Source organism: Passer montanus, unplaced genomic scaffold (genome assembly GCF_014805655.1).
Source record: "Passer montanus isolate IOZ18808 unplaced genomic scaffold, ASM1480565v1 scaffold102, whole genome shotgun sequence".
Lineage (NCBI taxonomy): Eukaryota > Metazoa > Chordata > Aves > Passeriformes > Passeridae > Passer > Passer montanus.
In genome coordinates this window covers 417,610-433,965 of record NW_024356727.1, presented here as the reverse complement: position 1 = coordinate 433,965, position 16,356 = coordinate 417,610, and the positions used below count along the sequence as shown (strand labels likewise).

The following is a 16,356-nucleotide window of genomic DNA, read 5'->3' as shown; positions in this document are numbered from 1 at the left end:
AAGATTGTTTACCTGAAGTGATTTGTCAATTGGATTCTGCTGAAGATTGTTTTGTTTCCTTGGCCAATTGGGTCAAAGCTGTGTCCTGGCTGTCTCAGACAGTCACGGGTTTTTCTTTAGTATCCTATCCTTTTAGTATTCTTTAGCCTAGTATGGTATCTCTTTAATATAGTATAATATAATATAGTCTTAATAAAGCAATTATTCAACAATCTGAATCAATGGAGTCAGATGCCAATCATTTCCCTGCATCAGGAGTACCCCAGATTCAATAAATGGTCACATTGGAAATTAATTCTTAAAGGCAAGACCATGTGTAACACTTCCTGCCCTCTCACCATTCCTTTTCAAATGCCAGCTTAATGTAATATAATATAGTCTTAATAAAGCAATTATTCAGCATTCTGAATCAATGGAGTCAGATGCCAATTGTTTCCCTGCATCAGGGGCACCCTGGATTCAATAAATGGTCGCATGGGAAATTATGTCACTCTTAAAGGCAAGACTACGTGTAACACTTCCACCTATCCTGCCCTCTCACCACACCTTTTCAAATGCCAGTGGTGTAGCTTGCCAAATCTTTACTTAAGCTTCATGGTGTTTAAATAACCATGTCAGGGTGCAGCTCTAAATCTCCTGTCTTGGTTGACTGATATTTTACAATACAAGCAGCCTACAAGTTAAATAATAAAAACCGCAGTGGTTACACGGCGTGCAGCACTGTAACTGTGCTGTGCATTTGGAGTAAAAGTTATCCCAACAATCATGGAGAGAGCTGTGCATCCTGGCAGTCACAGCAGGGGCCCAGGGCAGACTGGAAGGGCAAGGCAGACCTGGGGAACAGCAAATACAAAAGGTGCCATCATCTCTGAAAGAAGTCAAAGTGTAACAACCTGCAGTCTTTCATTTCCCCCGAAGCTTTCCTGGCAATTTTGCAGCTTCTTCTCAGCTCTTGTTGTTTGCTGGCAGTTTCCAAATGCTCATCTGCCTCCCCTGATGTGACAGAAGTGTCTGTCAGCAGCCCTGGATGCAGTAGGTGGAGCAGCTGTGTGGCATTTTGATAGCCACCACAAAATAAATGACTTAGATTCTGTGTTAGAAACAGCAAAGATTTCAGGTCAGCAGCCTGATTTCTAACCTTCCACAGAAAGGTGGGTGAGCTGAAGCAAGATGTGTTTCTTGGCCTACTACTTTAGCTCTGTGTCCCCTGCTTTGTGACACCCAGGAGTGACTCAGGGAGTGCAATACACAAACACCAACAGGCACTCAGCTGGCATCATTTGTTTAATAAAGTTTTTTCTGGTTTTAAAAAAGTTTACAAGACACATGTGTTCCACATGATAAACAACTAGAGGCTGATCTTCTCTTGTAATAACTTAATCCATGCAGAAAGACTGGACTGCCTAACCTGATGCTAGGCAGCAGCTAACAATTTACCAAAATATGCACAGATCTGCACACTGCAATGGAAACAGATAGCACACAACACCACGGAGTGAGAATCAATACACAAGCCTGCTCAGAGAATTTTCAGAATTCAAGTGTAAGTTTAAGGAAAAACCCTGATTTATTCTTTAAATGGAGCTCATGTACTGAGAGTGAAATGCTCTGCTACAATCTGCCTACAGTCACCCTTTACTCAGCAGTCGTGTGAGAACGCATACACAGAAATGTCACAAGTCCTTTTCACTACTGACACTACACATTAACAACTGAATCTGATAGCATTGCTTTGGTTGGTTCAATACAGAATGAAAGGTTTCTAATGTCTCAGCTCTGCTTTCCCATTTTCCATCCTTCTCCAAAGTCGCTGAAGAGTGTTGCTGAGGCCAGTGTTGGGTCTTTCTTCAAGAATTCAGTGTAGCATTTGTGTAAGAAACTGTGGAAGGCAAACAAACAGGAACATTACTGTAGGTAGAGCAGAAATACTGAAGGAGTCCTCCAAACCCCATGGAGAAAAGTATCTTTACTTATTGTCACAGCATGAAAACTAATGCTAGGTTATCTGTATGCCACATTTTAGAGACCTTCAGCTCCTTAGAAATCCAAATGTTATTGGAAAGATTGGACTGACCCAATCTTTCCAATAACATTGCACACCCTCTAAAATGTTCTTATTTCAACACACAACCCAGAAACAGTGGGGGGGAACCCTGTACAGAACAGAAATCATCACCTAATGTCTGACCACCTGGGAAATTATGGATTTAAAAAGAAAAAAAAAAGTAAGGAACTTTGTGAGCAATGAATGATGCTGAATTGTATAAATCACAGCCAGACTAAACTCTGGGGACAGGAAAATGAGAGAAAAGTTAAACCTTAACTTTGCAAAGCTGTTAATAATTAAACTGCACAGCCAGCTCAGAGCTTCAGTGTGCAGATGAGGATAATAACACTTTCTTTAGAGCTTCGACACATTTGAAAAGTCAAAATCAGCAATGTAGCTTTTTGGGGGCAGGAATGGGTAGGGAAGGTAATGAAAGCTGTGTCCTGAAGGCTTAAAGCTGACTGGAAGAGTATGATAAACACATATCTACATAGGCAGATAATCCATGACAAAAGATTCAGGTCTGTATTCAGCCTAATTCCATTCACTGATGTCTAGGCATGTCCTGCAGGTCGAGTGCCTGAAGGCAGAGAAGATCTCCTGCTGCTCAGGCAAGTTTGGCTCTCAATGCCTGCCCCAATGTCCTTATTAAATCGTGGAGGTCTATAAAACAGCCTGTGACTAATTCATCCTGGGAAAAGAACAAAACTGAGGAGGGGCAGGTAAGAACCATGAAAGGAAGCTGCAGTTCTGCCCTGTCTCCAGCCTCAGCTGTTTTCCACCTCCATTGCTGAGGACTGTGTTGTATTTGGGCTGTTCCAGAGCGAGCTCCCTGCTAGGCGAGGACAGACAGAAACACAACCCTGTGCCTCTGTCTATCTGAAGAACACAAAGCAGGATTCTGAGTTAAGTCACTGCTGTATTATCAGATCAAACTTTCAGATTTCCTGAGTCAACATGGAAGCAGTCACAACTGGGCCAGACCCACAACTCCAGCCAAGCTGGGAAGAGGTCAACACCCACCCCAACATTCTGGTGTGCGACTGCAGACGGGAGCAGAGGTTGCAAAATTTATAAAACCAACAAGATTATAAAATTTCACCTTCCAGCACTTCTAATGCCACTCTCTACATGTGCTGCTTCAATAAAACAGGCAGGGAGCCAAGCATTCCAGAGGAGAGGAGCAGCCAAACCTGAGGCCTGCCTTGGATGAGCTAAGGCTCTCTTTCCGAGGACACATCTCCTTCTGCTCCGCTGCTGGCACTGGGGTCATCCTTGTTTCGGGGGGCATTTCTTTCTCTGCTTGACTCAGAGGGCACCTTGGTTCTGGTCTTCTCTTTTCTTTGTTGCTGTTTTTCAAGTTTTGTCAGCTATTCCCACAGGAAGGAAAAAATACATCATGTAATAAAATTATTTCAGAAATCTATTTCTAAAAAAATTGTAAAAGTGAGCATTTGTATAAAACTTGAAACTTAGATTCACAACACCAATACATGTATCAACAAAACAAAAAAGAAAGAAAAAAAAACCTGAAGGCTGAGATTTTCAAAAATTTTAAAAAGACAGTGAATTACCACCATAAGATAACATGATCACCCCAAGTATAAAAGAGAAGTGATTTATTTATATCCCTCAGCACAAGTAATACAAAAAATACATTTGGATTGACTAATCCAAATGTATTTTTACTAATTACATTGCAAATTACTTACAAAGTTCTGATTACCAATTACAAACACAGACAATTGCTCAGACAAAATAAGATATTTCACTGTCACATCCAATGACATAAAAGAGCTACTCATCAGCAATTATTTGTCTAATCTCTTCCTGTTAACATCACATTAAACACTGCAGGATGGTTCAGTTATCTCTTCCTGCTAAAGCTGAAAGCTCAAATATAAAAACCACACCATCCCTAAGCCTTACTTCCCATGCTATAAACAAATCAACAGATTTTTGTCAGCAAAAAAAGAATGCAATTGCCAGGGAAGAGGAAGGAGAACAACAATTTAAATTGGTTCTCCCTCATCATACTATGCATGATGGATGTCTTGACCCCACCTCCTCTTGGAATTTATATCAGCTGAACATTGCTGGCACCAGGAATGGAAGTTATATTCGTTTTTTTCTGTATCTTTTCTGTTTCTTTCTTCTAATTCCCTCTCCTCTGAGTTTTCAACAAGTTAAAATTGAACAGGTTTTGAGTTTGTGAAGCTGGATAGGTTAAGCCAATGCTTTGTGAAATGTTTTGTGTTAACTGGATGTTGCTCTAAATTTTTGCCAAAGCTGTCTGATTTTCTGAAGGTTACTAGTGAAGCTTTTGTTGTTTTGACCCCTTGAAATTCCTGTTGGAATTTCTCCCTTGTGTCTAACTCAGGGCACATGAAAAAGGTTGGAATTTCTCCCTTGTGTCTAACTCAGAAAAAACCCTAAGCCCTTTTAAGAGGCTTGTCAAGGGAGTTTTCAGACTTACACTGCCAGAGAAAGTTTAAAAACCCTGTCTTCAGCCCAAGTTGTGACCACCAGGAAGGTGCTGTCAGATGGATAAAGCAAGCAGCCTTGAACTGGGAAAGCAAAACCTTTAAACAAGCCAATATTCCCCAAGAAAGAAATGAAACCTTGCAGAATCCTGCACACCTTGGTTATTTTACACCTACACACTGGGCAGCAGTTCTCACTCCAAAAACAGAGCTGCTGCTGCTAATTATGCATGGTTTGGCCTGAGAACTCTAAAACTCTGAGGGTACAGAAGAAAAGACTAGAGACAGAAGTAGATTTTTTCAGGGGCTAAAACATGATACAAGAATCTAGAACAGAATTTGAAGGTAAAAATGAAACCGACTTCAAACCAAGTTGTTTAAGGCAACCCAGGGCACTTTTGTCTGCTCGTTTCACAGTTGGAGGACTTGTTGATGTGAGGGACAGTGACAAAAGCTTTACTAAAACCTAGAAAAACTGAATCTACCACCTTCTCCTCCTTCACTTGGCAGGTGACCTTATTGTAGAAGAGCATGAAATCAGTTAGACAGGACTTTCCCTTTAGAATCCATGCTGACTGTGCAGTGTCCTTTAAATGCCTTTCAGTAGCACCCAGCATGATCTTCTCCACAATTTTTCCAGGCACTGAGGTGAGGTTAACAGGCCTGTAGTTTCCTGATTCTTCCCTCATGCCCTTTTTATAAACTGCAGTAACAATTTCACCAAGGTTAAGTAAAGCATTATACAAATGAGGTTGGTGTGGCCTTGCTGAAGCACAACAATCCCCTTTGCCCCTTTTCTCTCAGCCTGGAAAAGCTGGCCCCTGTTGTGTTTAGGGGATGAGGAAGCCTCAGCACTGCATTTGGCTTTCAGCACAGCTTGTGCTGTTCCTCAGCAGAGCTAGCTCACTCTCCTGTCCACTCCAGACTTAAATTCAGGATTGAAATTCACTATTTCCCTGTTTCTGACAGAGAGGCACCTCTTCACTTCCATCCTGTCACCCACATGCCAAAGCTCCCACATGGCAAGAAACTTCACTAAAGGCAGGGGGGTGGTCCAGATTTATTAAAAACATTGTTAATGAGTCATGATTAAACAACAGCTTTAATGAGGATGAATAAACTGTGAAAAGCTGTTCTGCATTACACACACACAACCTTTCACAGGACAACAGGCAGTCACCAACAGGCCAGGGAACTGAAGAAAACAATGCAATTATTTGACTGTTCAGAGGCTGCACAGGAAGGACAAGGTCCTTGTACCTGATGGAAGCTTTACTGCTTCACAACAGGAATGCTACAAATTTGCAGAGGATACATCATCCTTTCCAGACCTTTTGAGTCACTTACTTGTTTAGGATCAACAGTGGCTGCTGGGGACTCCAGTTCTATTGTTACAGGACCATCATTCTGGATGTGGACCTGCATGTAGGCACCAAACTTGCCATCTGAAAAGGGAAGAGACAAGTGCTCAGAGCCCTTGGGAGGATAACACACACCAAAGTTTTTACCAAAAGTGATACAAAAAAGAAATAAAAAATACATAAAAGGGCAGCTAACTGCAGAAAGCTACTAAGAAAAAAACCAGTGTATGTGCACCCAGGTATGTAGCTTGACACTCAGAGAGGATAAATACACAGCTAAGTGGAGAAACATGCACAAAGCAAACCAAGTCTACAGGTAATCAGTGTGTCCACAGTCAGGACAGGCAGGATGGTTCTCACTGCCACGAGATGACATTTCAAAGGCTGTAACAGATCAGCCTAGGGATCCAGTCCAACTGACCACTTGATATTTTGAAGAAACTTTATAGCTAGGCAAAAGGTAAGAAGACCTGAAGCCTACTCTGAAGCATTTGACAATTGAATACTGTAGAGCAGGGACACTGGGGTGCAGCTCAGTCCCAATCTGCTACAGCCATTTCTACATTCCTGCTGGTAACTTAGGCTGGTCCTTCAGAGTTACACAGATGTAACCTACACCCCGTGACCACAAAACCCAGTCAAAACTAATGCATCTTTCTTTAACAAAATAATAAACAATGATTATTATCTTAAACTTTATTAGTGGGAGCACAACTTTCCAAATTGCACTCTACATCCCTCTGCTGTACTTCACTTACAAAAAGGGTTGGTCTTTTCCATTTCCCATTCATATGTATGGACCTAAAAAAAAGTAAACTCTACATGCCCTTTTTTTCCAGAGGCTGATAAAGTGGTCAAATAAACCTCTAACTTTACCAGAACATTCAAAGTACTCCCATATCATAAGCATTTTCTATCTTGTTTTGGCACCAGAACTAGTGTCAAGGAACATCTCCTTGTAACAGTTCCCTCCCATTCTCCTCACACATTTAAATTTCTAGTTACTGCTCTTCATCTTTCCCCACTGTAAGACTTCTGGACTGATCAATTCATCTTGCAACATCTTCTGCAATAAAATAGGATCCTAGAAGTATTATAGTTCTTCAATTTAATTTAATACTTCTAAACAGAAGTATTATTAAAATGACAAGTTCATTCTACTGGACACCCACCTCTCCAAATTCCTTGCCTCTAAAAGCCCAGCACACATGCCTTCCTCAGATGGAATATCTGCACCTGACATGAGTCAGAGAAGCCACATCTGAGCCATAAACACTTGAAAAAGAGGCATCATTTACTTCCAGAATATTTTTGTACAAATTTCATGACTTATGACCTAGAAATTTCACACTGGTTTTATACTTCTAAGCTTGTCTACTTGGAAAGTTATTCTTAATTAACCTCATGTGAATACTGTTGCTCCAGATAAGAGCACTTATTCTGAAGTGACAACACTCACAAAGGGAATTAATCAGGGAGAATAATTGTGCTTTCAACTTGTACCAAACCTTAATCTGAGTTAAACCCTTCCTTGTGGAACAACCTTCTCATATTTACTCAGATATTACTACTAAGGGAGTAAGACATTTCACACTCCTTGCCATGTTAACCTTTACTACCTCAGAAAAATAAATCCACATTCAAGACAGAGAGCAAGGGCCCTGAAACATAAGGAGGAGCATTGGTAGGTCTGATATTTGGACATTAGCTTGCACAACAAGAGTGCTGAGGCCTCAGACACCAGCTCTGCTCCCCAGAGGGGAGTGGGATGTTTAAGAACACAAGAAAGCACTGAAGCACAACAAGCAGGGACTTCTGATGCATCCTTTTATTTTCTAGATATGGGTGCCCATGTGTTAAACTGTGCTGACCTAGGAACTATGGCTCTGAACTGAAGGAACCTTCTCCAAGATTTCATTTGTCACTGTTCTTGGTGTGAAAGAATGGGTTGTGCCTCTGTTTGGGGAACACTTCCCACCCTGAGCTCCTGGCTGGCAAGCTCCAGCTAGACCAGAGAGTGGAGAGGAGCTGCCTGCCCAGCACCTACAACTTCCAACAGCCAAATTCTCTACTGGAATCAGAAAACACAAGGCTCTTAGGAGATAGGACAAGACCTTTACTGATCTGTCTTTGCCTCAGCTACACAAATTCCACTTTCAGTGATTAAATTGCTCCTCTAAAATGCATTAAGCAATTTGTAGGATCAAAAAGGGAAGGGCACCTACAACAATCCACAAAATCAAACTCTAATCTCCCAACAACTACAACTGTTGTGTTTGTGCCTGTGTATATGTAGGGGCAAAGTGAGTACAGATTTTCCAGACAGCAAAGAAGCAAAAAAAAAAAAAAAAAAAAAAAAAAAACTGACAAAGCAATTGGCACAGCAGAAACTTCAACCTAGGAGAATCTTAACAGACTTGGGTGCAACACACCATAACTGGCACAGCTTAATAAGAAAGCAAAATCATAAACTGACAGGTAGTTCCAGTGCTGCCAGCAGTTTTTAAATTCATGTGTTATCTGACACAATAGCACTCTTGGGTTTCCCAATCTGTGCTTTTAACACAGAAAGAAAAATGCAGAAGTGAAAGCTCGTTTTGCAGAAAGCACTGGCAAAAAAAGTGCCAAAATAAGGGCACTTAATATTCAATTCAGATACACAACTGCTATTCACTGAGAGAATGAATTCAAAAAGCTGCTTTCAAAATACAAAGTGATTGAAGGGGTATCAGAAATGCATTCCTTATCAGGAACAAATGTTGGAAGAACATATCAAGCTAGAAAAGCTTGAAAAAATTGACATTTTTGGACATGTGTGCATTTCACTGTGCCTCCTTGGAAAGCACTGGAATAACTATCCTAAACTAGAGTCAATATGAAAATTAGCCTCTAAATCTTTCCTCAGCTTTTTTTACTTTTTTCCTCATCAGGAAATTGAGGCCAACCACTATCTACTAGCAGACACCATTTAAAAAGTAGTCTAAAAAACTTGTCTCCTGTCAAGTGTAGCAAAAAGTCAAATCTGAATACGAAAATGGACAGAAAGTACTCAGAAAACCAAACAGAAAAGATTGAGTGTGGACAGAGCACAAATGAACAGGAAAGCCAGGTATTTTCTGATAAAGAGAAAACTGCTCCACACATGACACAGAGTTGAGGAAAGAGATTCTAAATCAAAACCTGTTCTCAAGTAGCACATTACACCTCCCACTGTCACAATTCCATTTAACAGGATGTGGAAGTGACAGATGGAACTGTGCTGTCCATCACACACTGGTGACACCTGAGAGCCTCACTAAACACACTCCTCAGAAAAAAATGCTTCTCTTGGGTTAATCTATTTGTACAGCACAAAACATCCAGCAGCCTTTGAGGGAGCCTGAGCACAGAGCTTGTTCTCAAGGCTGCAGCCTCTCTGGGCTGCTCATGTTGTGCAGCCAAAAGGAAAACAACATCTACATGTCATCCAGAGGAAGGCCAGGAAATGGGTTGGCTAGAGGAAGACTGGAGCAATCACCCTGACAGACTCTAGTGAAAGTATTGTTAACATCCCTTCAGCTACAGAAAATCACAGAATAAAGAAAGCAACAATCCAGAAAGGACACACACAAGGAGTGTCCCCTGGTCACAGCAAGGACCTTACCAACCTTCTGTCCTTACCTTTAATAAGCTCTGGTTTGTAGGCTTTTCTTAGCTGCTCTAGGAAGTTGTTATAAAAAGACTCCGCCTGCTCCGTGGGCATTGCCATGTGATAGTCAGGCTTGTTTCCCTTCAGGATGCACTGGAGAGTAAACTGGCTCACACACAACACTTCATACTGTTTGTCCATCACACTTTTGGACCAGTGCTTCCCACTTTCATCTTCGAAGACTCGCAAGTTCAAGATCTTTCGAACCCTGGGAGGAAGAGAAGATAATTCCTAAATTGTCCCCTGTAGGATCAACAGGTACCATACAGAATGAGATAACAGATGCATACTCAGTCTGCCTCCACATAACATGATATCCCTCTGCCCCTTGACTCCCAGACATGGGAATCTCACCACATGAGGCAGAGCCTTTACCAAAAGAGCCCTCACAAAGCTACACAACAGTGTCAGGGCATTAATCCACACTATCATTTTACAGTGTGGCACCAGGGCAGAATAAATGCATGTTACACAGCAACATAAAGATGGCACAGGAAGTAAGAAAGCTCACTCTTTACTATCGGCTTCTATGTGTCACAACATTATTTAATGTGTGAACAGCTTTGGGAATTTGAATCCTCCCACCACACCAGGAAATCACACTCAGTAGGAAATGAGATCATCCTAAACTGTGTTTAAAACTGTGGGTTTTTGTTTCCAGTCATGATTCACATACACTCCTCCTGCTTTGTCACTTCCTAGCACTATTTCCAGACCAGGCCCCATAAACCAGATGATGACAACACTTTTTCATCGGGATGAGAAGAGGAATCCAAGGAACAGGGCAGAACTGCAGCTGGCAGCAAAGTGGTTTGAATTTGGGCCGATTTTCTAGAGACAGGGGACAGAACTGACTGGCTCAACACAACAAGGGGACTTTCACAATGGATCCTGCAACCCAGTCCATGTCAGGACTTTGATAACAGGACTGCATCCAAGCCACTCTCCTGTCTTTGGTTTCTTCTTCTGGCTTCTCCACGCCTGCAGCATATCAAGGGAGCCTATCAAGTACAAAGGGTTTCAACTGCAGCCATCAGCCAGGCATTTTGCACTGCACCAGAGGTGAGGCAGTCAGTGCAAGACAGGGTGAGACTTTGTTATGGTCTAGCTTCAGGGTTTTGCCATCACTAAGGCAGTCACAAGAACATCCTTGCCAATTTGTCTGTGTCAACAGCAAACAGAATTAACTCCTGAATGAAGTGGACTGTTGAAAGCATCCACTGGAAGGCCCCAGCAGAAGGCTTAAATCATCACCACTGCTCTGTTTTCTTCATAGAGGTGTTTGTTGTTTCATTTACAGGATTACTAAAGTTTCCTTTAATAGGACCTGAAAAGCCTGGTTAAGCTGCTTTCTCTCACTCCTTTTGCCCAGGTGCTGGCTTCCTGCCCTTCCTGTGTCAGCCATCCCAACAACCTGGTGCTGAAGGCACGGTAGCTACAGATCTCCTGCCTGAAAAATTCAAAAGCAGCTTCTACATCCACCAAGGCAGGGATGGGAAGTGATGGCAGAGCAGATGCTACACACTGGGGGAGGCAAACAGGAAGGTAAACCAATGGAGCCTGTGAGAATAAAAACCCCTTCTTCTTGACATCAGTCAGCTCCATTACCTGTTTCTTTTTTACCTTTGCAAGGACTGAGGTCAGCCCTAGAGCAATAACCAGTCCAAAAGAGACAGAAGAAGCCCCTGGAGAGCTCTCTCTTGCATGTGTTTGCTGGCTGAATCCCAGTATTCTGTGGCCATGGAGCAGATGGCCAGAGCCAGTTCTCCAGGCTGCCAAAACTGATTCCTGTTTGCAGACAAACAACCGACAAGACTATCCCGCCTTTAGGAAGAACACAACTCATGTGCAAGCTAAAACGAGAGCTTGAGGATGCTCATAAATCCCATCATTGAAGGATGGATTTCTTTTGGACTCAAAAATGTTTTAAAAGACTCTGCTCTTGATAAAAAACACATAGAGGAAATTGGGACCAGATTTTTCTCAATGGAACATGAAGAGAAAACTCTAAGAAATCTGTATTCAAGGTAAAATCTGAAGAGAAACTAACAGGCAAACCTGTATTTCCCAATAGGAATAGCTGATTTGTTTGGCTACTGCACAGGTATCATCAATGCACAAATAGGAAAAGGAACAAGGCAAAAGGAAGGGAGTGACTTACATGTGCTCCAGCTCTCTTTGTGTATCCTCCAAAGAAATGCCCAGCAGCACACAGAGGCCTCGTCCTATTGAACTGATTTGTTCACCACCCACTGGAGAAAGCAGAGAGGGAAAAGAAAGATAAGGCTAAATGCACTGTCTTGTTTTATGGCACAAGTTAGGACTGGTTTCAGTCCAACCAATAAAGAAAACAGCATTCTAAACCCTGTTTCCTCTGTCCTAAATTTGTAAATTTCAAAGATCACGCTGAAGCATTCTTTCAAAAGCTTTCCAAGCCACCACTTCATCAGATTAGGTTACTTATTCCAGCATTTAAAAACACTGTATGAAGATTTTTTTATACTACAATTGTCCTAAACAGAAAGGTGGTAAAACTCTCCCCAATCCTCGAAAAATTATCCACCTGGTTGATGCCACTAAGTGCACTCAATTTCTCTACTCCACCATTCCCTTCATACTTTGCCATTTTTTTTGAACAGGTGATTTCTACCTGAGTCCTCATGGATTTTTTGAAACATGATTTTCAACAACCTGCAAATTAGACCCTCCTAATTGGGAAAACAACCCCTTTAATGACATTTACAATAAAACACAATCTATCGCAGATCTGTTGTGTTTTCCTAAGAAACGCCTTAAACTATCTTAATTTAAATAAATTATCTTAATGTTGTTCATCCTGAGATGACTGTAGTGAGAATAAATGCCTGCTGCTGAGATAAGCACCAGCTGCCCAGCTGCTAAAATTGCATCCAGGCTCATGACTGGGACAAAAAGCTCCAAATATCTCACTGAATGAAAGGAGATCAGGAATCCAGTGAAAGCTGAAAGTGCCTGTGCACTGGTGGCTGGATCAGGGTATGAGTCCTCCAGTCTAGAAATCTGTCCTGCTAAGTACAGCACCGTCCTCCTGCTCAGTACAGCACCGTCCACCAAACTCTTCAACGGCCAGGAACAACAGCTGAAATTCTCCCCAGAAAAGTGGAACTAAGGCAGCAAGAACCCCCATGCTGACAGGGTGTGCCAGCTGTGGCCACGGTGCCAGCTGTGCACACAAGCTGTGCCCTCACAGACACGCCCTGCCCGTGCTGACAAACAGGCAGAAGCTCTTCAATAACTTCCCACAGCAGGCACTCACTGCCTCACGGGCAAACTTCTTGGCGATTTGAAGCACCCCGAGCACAGAGGGTCCAAAGCACTGCAATGGCAGGGACATTCCACCAGCAGAGCAGTGCCCGGCGGTAGCTGGGACAGCAGCACTGACACGCACAGGCAGTGCAAAAAGACGAGCCAGGCTGCACTGCCAGCACGCCTGCCATGCACGGGGGTGGCTGTGACTGCAGGGCCAGCGCATGCAAAGGGGAGAGGGACACCGGGATGGTACTGCCAGCACACGCACAGCAATGCACGGCCGTGCAGGGCAGCCCCGCCAGCACAGCTTCAGGCGCTGTCACAGCACCGAGCCGGCCGGAGCCCAGCAAGCGCCGGGACAATGCTGCCCGGCACACGGTGTGACTCCTGGGCTGTCCTGCGCAGGACTCCACAATCCCTGTGGGTCCCTTCCAACTAGGAACACTGTGTGATTCCGCGAACACGAGCGAAGCGAGACCACTGCGACTGTGCTGCCAACACAAAGGCGCTCGAGGAGGCGATGGCAGCGTGTCTGGAGCCCAGGCCCGCCAGGCAAGGCTGCACACAGAGCTCCACACACAGCCCACACACGCACCCGCGGGGGCCGGGCCGCGGGGGAGCCGCGAAGGAGCGGACCCCGGCGGGGGGACAAGGGGAGGGGAACGCCCGCACGCACCCGCACCCACACACCCACAGAGCAGCTCCGCGGCGGGGACGCACTGACCTGTGACGCTGGCCTGGGCCACCCGCTGCACGATGGCCTTCATGGCGCAGCGCAGCGCAGCGCAGCGCGGCCGGCGCCGAGCGGGGACAGCGGCGGCGCCCGGCAGCGGCAGCAGCGGCCGCGGCCCCGCACAGCGCCCCCGGCGCATCGGAGGTGCCGCCGCAGCCCCGGCACCGCCGCCCCGGGGATTCCGTTCCATTCCCAGCACCTGGACACGCACGGGATGTGTGTGCAGGTGCTCGGCCTTCCTCTTATTGCCTGTAGGGATTTGGGGTGCCGTCCAAAAGGAGAATATGCGCGTAAGCAGATTGGCATCCGCTATAGGAACAGCTATAGGGAGACAGAGGGGTGTCCATAAAAATGAGTGGCTGGGGGTGCGCTCGGGAAAAGGAAGCGGTGGCTGTAAGGACCTGAGGAGTCCATGTGGAAAGGTGGGTCTGTAGGTGCATGGGCGGGGTGTGGTTTGGGTTGTAAAAGCTCCTATGGAATCAAAGGTGTGGGCTGGAAGGGCAGGGACACTTTGCACCAGGCCAGGTTGCTCTAGGTCTTATCCGAAACCTGGCCTTGAACACTTCCACAGCTGGGGCATCCAAACCTCCCCAGGCAGCCTGTTCCAGTGCCTCACCACTCCCACTGTCGAGAATCTCTCCTAATATCTAACTAAATTTCCCCTCTCCTTATTTGTACCAACTCCCCTTTGTCGTATCAGCACAGTTCCTGATGAAGAGTCCCTCTCCCAGCAGCATCCCCCTGCTGGGCCCCTTCAGCAACTGGAAGGATCTGGAAGCTGAGGTGTGTGGGCAGAGGAAATGGAGACAGCTTTCCATACAGCAAGATGGGAAACCTTAGATCCCCTTGTGGGGCAGGGCAAGATGTGTCCTAAAAGGGCTGTAGGGAGAGCCCCAAGAGAAACAGGGAAGGGATGTCCGTAAGGACTAGGGAAAACCCCACAGAACGAACATTGTTTCTGGCCACAGAGCTGAGGGACAGTACCCTAAAGAACAAGATCCCTAAAGAACAAGAGCCTGGAGCAGAACATTCAGTAAGACTTTAGCTTACAGAAACATTTCCACACTTGTAACTCATCTCTCGAGCTTTTATTTGAAGGACCATTAAGAGCTCCAAAACATTAAACTACATTCCTCGCCGTTTACTCATCATTCCTGAAGTATCCATTTCAGAGCTGAGGAGCTGAGGTACAGCCTGGATGGCCTGGGTTTGTCCTGCTGGGAAAGCAGCTCCACACCAGCGGGGCAGAGCTGCTGCTCCAGCAATGCAAGGGACAGTGTTCCAGCAGTGCTCTGGGATGATGTTCTCAGAGGTCCAGCACAGCGTTCCGAGCTTCTGCACAGCTCACTTTTCAGAAGGAGGGTCACCATTAGGAACAAAGAATGATACCACACGCCTGAGCAGCCGAGTAAGAGGAGGCTGAACCTCTTTGTATGTTATTTCTGTTGTCACTGTCAATCCAAAAGGATATTCCTTAGTGTATACTTCCTTGCGGGGCCCTTGGTTTGCCTCAGGATCATTTTCATTCTCTAAGGAATAGAAAGGATGGTAAGGGGGGGCAGGGGAAGACAAAAAATAGCACATCAATAAAATGTTTTATCCCTTTATCACTGCAGCCACATGGGCATTCAGTATTCTTTTTGCTTTTTCTTCCATTCTGAGGATCAGATAGGAAAGATCTGTTAACCATAGCCAGAAAAACGGATTTAATGGGATAAATCAGATACCTGCACTGGTTACTGGACAATTATCAGTACTATAATAGCAGTAACAACAGGTTTCCCAAGCTATCCACATCAAAGCTAGCCCAAGCAGCCCAGTGCAAACACCCATTAATTCCATTATCTGACCGCACTCGGTAAAGAAATGCTTCCTAATGTCCAGCCTAACCCTCCCGCAGCACAGCTTCGAACCATTCCCACAGCGCAGATAAAAGCAACAGGTTGGGAAGAGCCTAGTGCCCGCTCCTGTGACTCGAGACAGAGCACGAGCTTCTCCCATGGACACGGGATTCACCTCCCTTCAGGAGGGCCTGCCGGGGGCGGCCCGGGCGGACACCCGGCTCACGCAGCCCGAGCGGAGCCCGAAGCGCTCCGGCAGCCGCACAGTGCCCCTAGGGGCGGGCGGGCACCACCCAGCGCTACCTTCCCCGGCCGGGAAGCGCTGGGAGCGGGACAGGACGATCCCGGTGCCTGCCCGGGCAGCGAGGAGAGCCCGGCACCGCCCCCGGCCCAGCTCCCCCTCACGCAAGCCCCGCCCCCCGGGCAAGCCCCGCCCCGGACGCGACGCGCGCCGAGCGGGCTGTCCCTCAGCGAAACCTCCCCACCCCCCGGCGGTGACCGCAGGCCCCGCTGCCGGTACCGGTGCCGGTGGCGGTGCCGCCTTTCTCCAGACGGCTGTAGTAGATGAGGCCGCCCAGCGTGGTCCAGGCGCCCAGCGAGTAGAGCAGCGCGGCCCGGGCGTTCCAGACGGCGGCGCGCGCCGGCTTCATGGCCGCCCGCGCGGACGCGAGAGAGGCCCCGCCCCCAGAGGGGGCACGCGCGGGGGGCGGGGCCAAAGGAGCCAAGAGCCGCCCGCGGCACCGGCAGCGGGATTTGGGAACAACACTGAGGAGCTGTGCTCCTAGCCGGCTTTATTGTCACTATTACAGCCCCCTGCTTGCTGGGAGACCTCTTAAGGACATTAAATGTTAAGGTAAAGGCTGTCGAAATCTCTGTTGGCTAAAACACCTTTCAACTCTAATTAGGATGTGTGGA

The 16,356-nt window shown here is 45.8% G+C and overlaps 2 protein-coding genes across 3 annotated transcripts; both read right to left on the bottom strand.

Annotated features, from left to right (window-relative positions):
- Positions 1 to 1,261: 1,261 nt before the first annotated feature.
- On the bottom strand, positions 1,262 to 13,732 carry DTD1 (D-aminoacyl-tRNA deacylase 1). 2 transcript variants are annotated; one of them, XR_005628445.1, is made up of 6 exons: positions 13,592 to 13,732; positions 11,741 to 11,831; positions 9,552 to 9,787; positions 5,878 to 5,975; positions 3,150 to 3,417; positions 1,262 to 1,879 (listed from the first exon to the last, which is right to left on the bottom strand). XR_005628445.1 is itself a non-coding variant. In XM_039717492.1 (6 exons), the coding sequence occupies exons 1-5, from the start codon at positions 13,632 to 13,634 to the stop codon at positions 3,262 to 3,264; spliced, it is 624 nt and encodes a 207-aa protein (XP_039573426.1). In that variant the 5' UTR covers positions 13,635 to 13,732; the 3' UTR covers positions 1,267 to 1,879; positions 3,241 to 3,261. The 2 variants fall into 2 exon arrangements, 1 of the variants encoding a protein (XP_039573426.1); XM_039717492.1 differs by having other exon boundaries at positions 1,267 to 1,879; positions 3,241 to 3,417.
- Positions 13,733 to 14,669: 937 nt separating this feature from the next.
- On the bottom strand, positions 14,670 to 16,142 carry SMIM26 (small integral membrane protein 26). Its single transcript, XM_039717449.1, has 2 exons — positions 15,962 to 16,142; positions 14,670 to 15,129 (listed from the first exon to the last, which is right to left on the bottom strand). The coding sequence occupies exons 1-2, from the start codon at positions 16,089 to 16,091 to the stop codon at positions 14,945 to 14,947; spliced, it is 315 nt and encodes a 104-aa protein (XP_039573383.1). The 5' UTR covers positions 16,092 to 16,142; the 3' UTR covers positions 14,670 to 14,944.
- Positions 16,143 to 16,356: the final 214 nt, after the last annotated feature.